General features: G+C 41.3%; 1 protein-coding gene across 1 annotated transcript; it reads right to left on the reverse strand.

The window, feature by feature from the left end:
- Window positions 1-8,753, reverse strand: LOC146684470 (uncharacterized). Its single transcript, XM_085444635.1, has 5 exons — window positions 8,368-8,753; window positions 2,385-2,597; window positions 1,919-2,054; window positions 909-1,447; window positions 1-348 (listed from the first exon to the last, which is right to left on the reverse strand). Exons 1-5 carry the CDS (start codon window positions 8,751-8,753, stop codon window positions 24-26), a joined length of 1,599 nt encoding a protein of 532 aa, XP_085300761.1. The 3' UTR covers window positions 1-23.
- Between the last annotated feature and the right edge of the window lie 1,616 nt (window positions 8,754-10,369).

Below are 10,369 nucleotides of genomic sequence, written 5' to 3' on the forward strand. Positions count from 1 at the left end.
CTCCTGTTTTTCAACTCGGTCCATCACATACCAGCACTATCAAGCGCCAAGTTCATTTTGCCTTCTTCACCCTCAAACATTGGAGACAGGGGCAAAGCTTCGATCAGAAGTCTTAGAAATTCTCTTCTTGGTCCACCCAAGTCAACAGCCTCTTCAGGTACTCCCATATCGTCAGAAAACCTGACAGAAATTGTGTGGCATGGATCATATGTCGCTCGTTTAAAACCTCTAATTGCTCCATCCAGGACTGTTGATCTATTAATGTTGAACTTGCATTTCTTCTGCTGGTTTACTTTTGCAGAAAGTTCCTCCAAAATATCTTTTGCTGATACCAAACAACTTGAAGTCCTGTAGGATTAAAAAAAAAAAAAAAGAAAAGAAAAAAAAAGAAAAAATATTGAAAAGAACATCAGTAAAAACATTCACATACAAGGGCTACAAGGACATACAAAGTTTTGTCAAAATCAGAATCAGCATACTTTAATAATCCCTAAAGGAAATTATCATAATCATAAGCAAAATGTACAAAGGAGTATATTGCTCAGTGGCTTTTTGTATTGTTTATATGTTTTGGAGAACTAGAAAGCACTAGAGCAAAGAAAAATAGTTTCAATGCACAATAAGTAAATAACAATAAGTAAATTTCACTTCATTGTCAGATAGGCTCTGTTAAAAATTCGCTGCCTATTTCAAATAAAATAAAATTTGCCAGCATTACAGCATTATCATTTGACTCTGTAGACATTATTCAAAAAACTGTTTTGTTAACAGCAAATATAAATATCATATATGCATATAAATATCTGAGGATGGATTACACTCCTTCACAACACTGGTTACAGTATTGGATTGCAACAAATATGGTGTGTTTAATTGGCTACTGTAAAACATTTGTATTTGAAACTAACCTTTCGCTCTGCAGGCTTGCTAGTATAGCCTGGTTAAGTTCCTCATCATCAGAAGACATGTCAGATAGTGGAGTCATGATTGAAAGGTAGTTATCGTAGTTTACAGATTGACTGTGTGTTGATGTAGAGGGTAATGCTGAACAATGATTCTCTGGATTCCTGGTCTGGTAGGGTGAGCTTGAGGTATTTCGGCACGTCAGGACCAGAACTGGATCACTTAAAGATGCAGATGATGAGGTAGAAGGCTGACTAGTGGAAGGGTAGATTTCCAATGAAGACACTGGTAACTGGCTGAAGGAAATGTTTGTTGAAGCGCTGCTGTACTTGTGTGAGATACTACTTTCATGGGTCAAGGCAGGAGTTTCCGTTAATAATGTTCCATTACAAACTGATGAGGCAGGAGATTGCGTCGGAGCAGAGATTGGTTGGAAGGCAGCTGTTGAACTGGCAAAACTGTCTGAAGAAGATGAGCGCAGCTGCCTTGATGAAACAGGGTTTTCTTCACAGTTTTCCTCACTGCTGTAGCTTGTAATATCATCCTTAGAAATAAAATAATAATTATATTAATTCACATATTTTGAATTTGAACATTAAATACCATATATCCAACCTCTTCTGCTTATTCTTATCAGAGGTGGGGTGGTTGGAGCCTATCCCAGCTACCATAGGGTGAGAAATTTCAAGAGTTAATAGATCTTTCTCACAATTACTTTTACATACTAGGCAGACCAAATTGTAACACATCTCCTGAACAGCAGTAGTCTTACGTTCTATGATTCACAAACAGTCCAACAGAGCAGCTGTAAATTTAGTCAATACCAGAGCTTAGGATTAACATTTTAAAAAAGGAACATTAACTTGGTACTATTCTATCCAACTAAAAAGGTGAAAGGCAAGTTTAAAAAGAACAGAGATGAGAAAGTTCAAAGGTTGTTTATGCACCAATTTTTGGTCTTCATATTATTACTGTACAGTGCTATGTAGATTCATTCAAAAGTCAAATAATGTACCAAAATTGGTTTTGATGGTCTGATGTATAGGGCTTTCGATTTATAAATTTTATGTATGAGATTTGCATCCAGCTCCTGTCCTGCCCGCAGTTTGGGCGCAATCAGTATGTTGCCACAAGCCATCAGGAACTCCAGGCTGGAAAACAGTTAAGTTGTAAAATGTTTAAAATCCAAAACAGCAAAAATGTTCCAATAACTTTTTTAGAGCTAATCTTGTTTTCGTCTTTGAATCAGACTTAAACCAGTAGTAACAGAAGTAAACTTTATACAAATGTCAAAAAAGTATGCCAAAAATGGAGTGTTCAAGAAAGGATAACTGATTTGGTTCTTTTAGTTTACTTTACTGATTCATGTCTACCTGTTCTCTGACTTAAATCATTATGTAAAGCTTTGAAATGCCTAGATATCGAAAAGACTACTGACAAAAGCTGTGTCGCATTAGGTTTCGACTGCTAGCACAACCTACCTTACATCAATAGAAAGTTTATCTCCAAAGGCGTCCCTTATTTGTTCAGAGACAGTTTTCTGGTCCCAGGATTTTTGGAATTCAAATCCATTCAATATATGCCGTTGTTCATGTAAATGTTGTTTTGTGCGATGCTTGACAACAACACTGCTTGATGGCCGTGGAAGAAGGATGACATCTTTGTTGAAAGTATCATGATAATGTGTCTTGGCCCTATAAAACAAAACAGAAACTATATTCAGATTTATGTATCGTTTGTTTTACTTACCTATACTTAGACACTATCAGTTCCTTAAGAAAGTTGCTAATGTCACTTGGTAGTGACCAGCTTACACGTTAAACTGTTGCTAAGCTTTTATAAATAAAATAAAATGTTACACAGTTCATATTAAAAAAACAGTATCACAGCTAGCCATTTAGCCCACTTGAATATGTTTAAAGTTGCTCGTGCATGTAAGAGTTGAGTATAATAGCAAACACAAATAACCGAAACATAATTTGAAAGAAAAAAAATGCATAAAGTAATAGCATGCTTATAAATTTCCTTTGAAAAAAATGGAAAACGTCCGTAAAATAGAAAATGTTTTGGGGTTTGACCATTTTAATTCACTGAAGCTTGAATTAAAAAAAAAAAAAAAAATACACACACACACACACACACACACACACACACACACACACATATATATATATATATATATATATATATATGTATATATATATATATACGTATATTTTAGGGGTGCAACGATATTCGTATCGATATTGAACCGTTCGATACAGTGCTTTCGGTTCGGTACGCATATGTATCGAACAATACAACATTTGTAATTTATTTTATCAACTTTCCTTCTGACGATGCTGTCTGTGTTGAGCGCTCAGTGAATCTGTGTTCGACTACTCCACCTAGGCTGCACTGTCCAGCGCAGATCCACTGAGCGCTCAACACAGACAGCATAGTCAGAAGGAAGAGCGCAGGGCAAGCTAGCAAGACAGAAGTTAACCTCTCCTTGCAACATGGACCTCCCCCACTCTCATTCAGATCTGGCGTTTGGAATTATTTTGGTTTTCATGTGACGTATGACCCTGAAGGTAAGCGAGTCATGGACTAAAGTAAAACAGTATGTTGGATGTGCCATGCAATGCTCAATTACTAGTGGGAACTAGTGTGTTAGCGCAGTTAGCTCGTTAACGTGTTGGCCGTCTAGCCCCATGCACGGGGCGATCGGCGGTAGCTCGTTAACGGAGATTTGCCGTGTTGTGGCGTTAAGGTCATTTCAACGAGATTAACCTGAAAGCACTAGTGGGAACACAACGAATATGACTGCACATTTATGCCGACATCATCCTAGTGCAAAGACAAAAACAACAAGCATGCTACTAACTTTAGCCGAGTCATTTAGACAGCTGTTAGCACATGATTCTCCTTATGCTGCTGAGAATATAGCCCAGAAGAAGCGGATAGTATAGCTTTTATTTTGGAAAGAGACATTTCTCTGTAATAAACTCTCTTTTCCAAAGATGAGCGATTCCTCAATCAGATACAGGGCTTGCAATATCGCTAGCCTGACGTCCTGGAGCTAGCGATTTTTTCAGTCGGGCTACCAAAATCTATCTCCTCCCTGCCCGTCGGGCTATTGTAGGAAGGAAAAATATATGTCAATGCTTTTGCATTCTTTCAGAAATGTAGCTGGGTAATTATGTCATTGGCATCGGTGAGCCACTGTCAATATGTGACATATTGAAATCGCGTTTGAATTTGCGCTTGTTTTTTGCTTTCACTTTGCAATCGTGCGAACTGTGTATAGAGAGCGACAGCACTGATCTGTGAGTGATGATAATTTGTGCACCAATTCCTCTGACATCGTCTTATTAATCGTTAGCTTACTATGCAAACATGACAAGTGAAATCTCCCGCAGCAAGCTTAAACATGTGAGAGGTTGATCGCGCAGAGAATCGCTGAGCTTATGTGAGTGCATGTGTAAAAGCATTTCAGTTCTGCTGAGCCAAATAAGACAGGTCAGGGTGAAGAAGTGACAGCCAAAGAAAAGCTTACCACAAAACGGAGAAGTTATGACAAATCAGACTTTAAGGCAAAAAGAAAGTGCAGCTTTATGGTTTCATGGACAAAATAATTTCTGTGGCTGCAATATGACGAGCTAAATAACCAGGGCTGCACATAAGTGGTCCGCAGGTGTGCATTCGCTGTCAAAATAAAAAACACGCACAAGGGTTAGGGTTAAATTTAAAAACTGTACTTTTGAGTTAAAATATATATTTATAATTTTAATAAATGACAAATTAAAAAGGCATGAACATTTTTTTGTATCGAAAAAATATCGAACCTTGACACCAAAGTATCGAACCGAACCGTGAATTTTGTGTATCGTTGCACCCCTAATATATATATATATATATATATATATATATATATATATATATATAAAAACACCCAGCACGCCCCTGCGGGCGGTTTATCCTTCAAGCTCGGGTCCTCTACCAGAGGCCTGGGAGCTTGAGGGTCCTGCGCAGTATCTTAGCTGTTCCCAGGACTGCGCTCTTCTGGACAGAGATCTCCGATGTTTTTCCCGGGATCTGCTGGAGCCACTCGCCTAGCTTGGGAGTCACCGCACCTAGTGCTCCGATTACCACGGGGACCACCGTTACCTTCACCCTCCACATCCTCTCGAGCTCTTCTCTGAGCCCTTGGTATTTCTCCAGCTTCTCGTGTTCCTTCTTCCTGATATTGCTGTCATTGGGAACCGCTACATCGATCACTACGGCCGTCTTCTTCTGTTTGTCTACCACCACTATGTCTGGTTGGTTACCCACCACCATTTTGTCCGTCTGTATCTGGAAGTCCCACAGGATCTTAGCTCGGTCATTCTCCACCACCCTTGGGGGCATCTCCCATTTTGACCTCGGGACTTCTAGGTTATACTCGGCACAGATGTTCCTGTACACTATGCCGGCCACTTGGTTATGGCGTTCCATGTATGCCTTGCCTGCTAGCATCTTGCACCCTGCTGTTATGTGCTGGATAGTCTCTGGGGCATCTTTACACAGCCTGCACCTGGGGTCTTGCCTGGTGTGATAGACCCCAGCCTCTATGGATCTTGTACTCAGAGCTTGTTCTTGTGCTGCCATGATTAGTGCCTCTGTGCTGTCTTTCAGTCCAGCTTTGTCCAGCCACTGGTAGGATTTCTGGATATCAGCCACCTCCTCTATCTGCCGGTGGTACATACCGTGCAGGGGCCTGTCCTTCCATGATGGTTCCTCGTCTCCCTCCTCATTCTTGGGTTTCTGCTGCCTGAGGTATTCACTGAGCACTCGGTCAGTTGGGGCCATCTTCCCAATGTATTCTTGGATGTTCCTTGTCTCATCCTGGACTGTGGTGCTGACACTCACCAGTCCCCGGCCCCCTTCCTTCCGCTTAGCGTACAGCCTCAGGGTGCTGGACTTGGGGTGAAACCCTCCATGCATGGTCAGGAGCTTTCTTGTCTTTATGTCAGTGGCTTCTATCTCCTCCTTTGGCCAGCTTATTACCCCAGCAGGGTACCTGATCACGGGCAGGGCGTATGTGTTGATGGCCCGGATCTTGTTCTTACCATTCAGCTGACTCCTCAGGACTTGCCTGACCCTCTGCAGGTACTTGGTGGTTGCAGCCTTTCTAGCGGCCTCTTCATGGTTCCCATTTGCCTGCGGGATCCCCAGGTACTTGTAACTGTCCTCTATGTCTGCAATGTTGCCTTCTGGTAGTTCAATCCCCTCAGTTCTGACTACCTTCCCTCTCTTTGTTACCATCCGACTACACTTCTCCAGTCCGAACGACATTCCAATGTCATTGCTGTATAGCCTGGTAGTGTGGATCAGTGAATCGATGTCTCGTTCACTCTTGGCATACAGCTTGATGTCATCCATGTACAGGAGGTGGCTGACAACTGCTCCGTTCCGTAGTCGGTATCCGTAGCCAGTCTTGTTAATGATCTCACTGAGGGGGTTCAGGCCTATGCAGAACAGCAGTGGGGACAGAGCATCTCCTTGGTAGATCCCGCACTTGATGGTAACTTGTGCTATGGGCTTGGAGTTGGCCTCTAGTGTTGTACGCCACATCCCCATTGAGTTCCTGATGAAGGCTCTTAGGGTCCCATTGATCTTGTACAATTCTAGGCATTCCAGTATCCAGCTGTGGGGCATTGAGTCATAGGCCTTCTTGTAATCAATCCAGGCAGTGCACAGGTTGGTCAGTCTGGTCTTGCAGTCTCGGCTGATTGTTCTGTCTACCAGTAGCTGGTGTTTTGCACCTCTGGTATTCTTGCCAATTCCTTTCTGTGTCCCGCTCATGTATTGACCCATGTGCCTGTTCATCTTAGCCGATATGATGCCTGACAGGAGCTTCCATGTAGTACTGAGGCAGGTTATTGGTCGGTAGTTGGAGGGGACCGGTCCCTTCTTGGGGTCCTTGGGGATCAGGACCGTCCGGCCTTCAGTTAGCCATTCCGGGTGTCTTTCGTTAACTAGCAGCTGGTTCATTTGTGCTGCCAGACGCTCGTGGAGTGCAGTCAGCTTCTTCAGCCAGTAGGCGTGAACCATGTCGGGCCCTGGTGCTGTCCAACTCTTCATACTGGAGACCCTTTCTTGGATATCTGCCACTGTGATGGTTACTGGACCCTGTTCAGGGAGGTCGCTGTGGTCTGCCCTCAGATCCTCTAGCCACTGAGCATTGCCGTTATGGGTTGCATCCTTCTCCCATATGCTCTTCCAGTATTGCTCCGTCTCCAGCCTTGGTGGTGCTGTCCTCTTATTGTTCCCTTGCCACTGAGAGTACACCTTTGCTGGTTCTGTGGAGAACAGCTGGTTTATTCTCCTGCCTTCTATCTCTCTGGTGTACCTCCTCAAGCGGCTGGCCAAGGCTGTGAGTCTTTGCTTGGCAGTTTCCAAGGCCTCAGGTATGGACAACTTGCTGTATTTCTTAGGCACCTTATTTGTCGCACCTTTCTGCAACTCCGTTAGTTGGCTAACCTCCCTCCGTGCTACTTTGATCTTGCCCTCTAGCCTCCTTCTCCATGGAGGGTACTGCCCCTTGTGGCTGTTCAACTTGTAACCAAGCATCTCACTGATCACTGCTGCCGTATTGTAGATCAGCTTGTTAGTGTCGGTAATCGTGGTTGTAGGTATTGCCCGTAGTGCTGCATTAACATCATCTAGCAGACCTTCTGGGGGTACTTCACGTAATCTTATATATATATATATATATATATATATATATATATATATATATATATATATATAGTACAGTGAAAGAAAATCTAAATGCTCCAGTTCAACTACAGTGCGGCCCCTTCAATCACAAAAGCTCAAAAAATAAACTGCATAAGGATTTTTTTTACTGCTCTTTAAAATGAAATACACCTACAAAGAGGCATACATAGAAACATTTGCTATTACTTTTTACTTTGACTAAAGAACAAAAAAGACACCAATCATATTTCTTTTTTTCTTATTTCATACACTGTAGAAACTGGACTTGGCATCCATGTTTATCTACCTCTACAGTGGTACAGATATTGATCCACTCACAACACAGAGTTGGATTGATGTCTTCTAGCAAGATTAAAATTCTACCCCAAAAAATAAATAAATAAATAAATACAAAACTAAACAAAAACAACAAGAAAATTAACCCAACCTTTTATTTAGCAGGCTAATGTAGCTACCACCTCCCACATTAATAAAGAAGATTTAATATAAATTAATCCTAAAGTAAGCATCAACTTACACTCGGGTCACAAGTACAAACAGCCACTAATATTGAAATAAATGCCACGGTCTTTACTGTTCTTAATGTGGATGCTGCTGAATAAATTAGCTAGGGCTAAAAATTTATAAGGGTAACAAAGTGCGTTGTTAAATCAGCAAAGCACATTTCGTATTTTGTATTTCGCAGTTGTATAGTTAAGTGGCAAACTGTTTTTTTCTTACCTTTTCCTTGATCTGCAGTTCCAGTTGCCAAAGTGTTTCTGGGTCTGATATCGCAAAGACTGCCCCACTCCAGTCGAACTCCGTGTAGCTACTTGACTCGTTGAAGCTACCCGGGTGTTAGCTGGTCTAAAAAGTTCCCTCATCTCACTTTCCACCGTGCTGTGGGTAACACTGGGTGCAGTTGAGCCCGTCCCATCTCGATCAAGTGACGAGGACAACGTTGTGACCGTTTCAGGAGATGATAAAATATTTCTTAACAACCCGACAGCTTGCTGAAGAACTCGAGTTTCTTCTCCCCCCCTCCATGCTGTCAGACACTTGAAAGTGACCCGCGCGTGCTTCTCAGCCAATAACAGCGGTACAGACACCCAGCCTTCCGTTTCCATTAAACTCCACTATACTCTTTCATTCACATACATTATTATCTTGCATACATATATTTTCTTCAGATATGTATGCATTCTCTTCTTACATACATATATTATTTGTAAGATTAAATGCATTTTGAATGCATGTAAATGAGAGCAAAATGTAGGAATGCATAAATGAAAATGCATGTATGTGAGAGTGAAAATACATGTATGTGAGAGTGACAATACATGTATGTGAGAGTGAAAATACATGTATGTGAGAGTGAAAATGTATGTATGTGAGAGTGACAATACATGTATGTGAGAGTGAAAATATATGTATGTGAGAGTGAAAATGTATGTATGTGAGAGTGACAATACATGTGCATGAAAGAAGAATACATGTATGTGAGAGTGAAAATATATGTATGTGAGAGTGACAATACATGTGCATGGAAGAAGAATATATGTATGTGAGAGTGAAAGTATGAATTTTGGCTTGTACGGCCCCTCATAGATTTGTGACACTTCACCATGAATCCGTCATAAATACCTTGTTTCCACTGTGAATTTGTTGGTGGTGCCACCTTTCACACAAGGACCATGCACAGATTTCTTCTATATATTCATATGAATCAGAAAAGCCAAAAGGGAACTCGAACATTATAGCTACAAATGCTGTTGATTAATGCACAGTTTACATAAGTAAAAAGAAAACAACAACAACAACAAAAACACACACACACACATGAAGAGAGAGAGAGTATGCATTGTATGCAAACGGCTACCAAACAGCCATCATAATTCGTCATACAATGAGAACAGGACAAATCAACAATTGACACTGACGCTTGGACACTGCTAGCACGGGCGCCTACAGAAACGCAAAGCAGGAGCTGAAGCATCGCTGAATATGTTTCCAAACCAACTTCATTCTAAGCCAAAGACTAGAAAATATGGTGAAGCATGTCAGCCCTTTGGTTTCACCCGCACAAGTGCCGAGGTAGGTCTCCCCTGCAGAATTGCTTTTCCCTGGGTTGGGAACAGCGCTGGGCTGTTTAAATCACGGACAAACAGTGTCCCACATTCGTGATTTTTAGTTCACAAACACTTCTTGTAATGACTAGATACTCCTGACATTTTGGAGATGTTACTTCTTTATACAGTAAAGTTACAGCGGGATACAAATAATATCAGGCTGATCCCACGATTTGTTCCCCCGGTTCAAATCACGGACAAACAGTATCCCACAGCAGTTTATGTTTTTGAACCCATTTTGCACAGAGAGGCATTTTTTGAAAAATGTATTGATAGCAATGTTGAATATTATTGCACAGGAAAAAAACAACTACACGTAAAATAATCACATCGTGACGCCTCTGCCTTTGTAAATGGAGGGACATTAACTGCTTGTGTATGTAAGCGTGTAAAACCTGCAGATAGTCAGATTAATAGTATTTTGTCTCTATCTGCCATTCTGCAATTCATCTCATGTAAACAATAACGTGGCGCACAGTGTGACGTGAAAAAAGGCACATACCTTTGACTTTGCGTGACAAACTGTATTCCTCGTCCACATGTAAATGCAAAAAAAAAAGAGTTTAAAAAAAATCTCAGTTTTCGGTGATTCGAAACGTCGTTTACGTGTGGAC

This window comes from Copadichromis virginalis, linkage group LG20, assembly GCF_057382275.1.
Source record: "Copadichromis virginalis isolate Kocher_CV1m ecotype Utaka linkage group LG20, C_Virginalis_male_GT1.1, whole genome shotgun sequence".
NCBI classification, from domain to species: Eukaryota; Metazoa; Chordata; class Actinopteri; order Cichliformes; family Cichlidae; genus Copadichromis; species Copadichromis virginalis.

Excerpts from the sequence above, each read along its gene's own strand:
- LOC146684470 (XM_085444635.1), bottom strand. The coding sequence starts at position 8,753 with ATGGAAACGGAAGGCTGGGTGTCTGTACCGCTGTTATTGGCTGAGAAG. Across the intron at positions 2,055-2,384 it reads AAACTTTCTATTGATGTAAG|CCTGGAGTTCCTGATGGCTT; the intron begins GTAGGTTGTGCT and ends ACTGTTTTCCAG. Across the intron at positions 1,448-1,918 it reads GACCATCAAAACCAATTTTG|GATGATATTACAAGCTACAG; the intron begins GTACATTATTTG and ends TTTATTTCTAAG.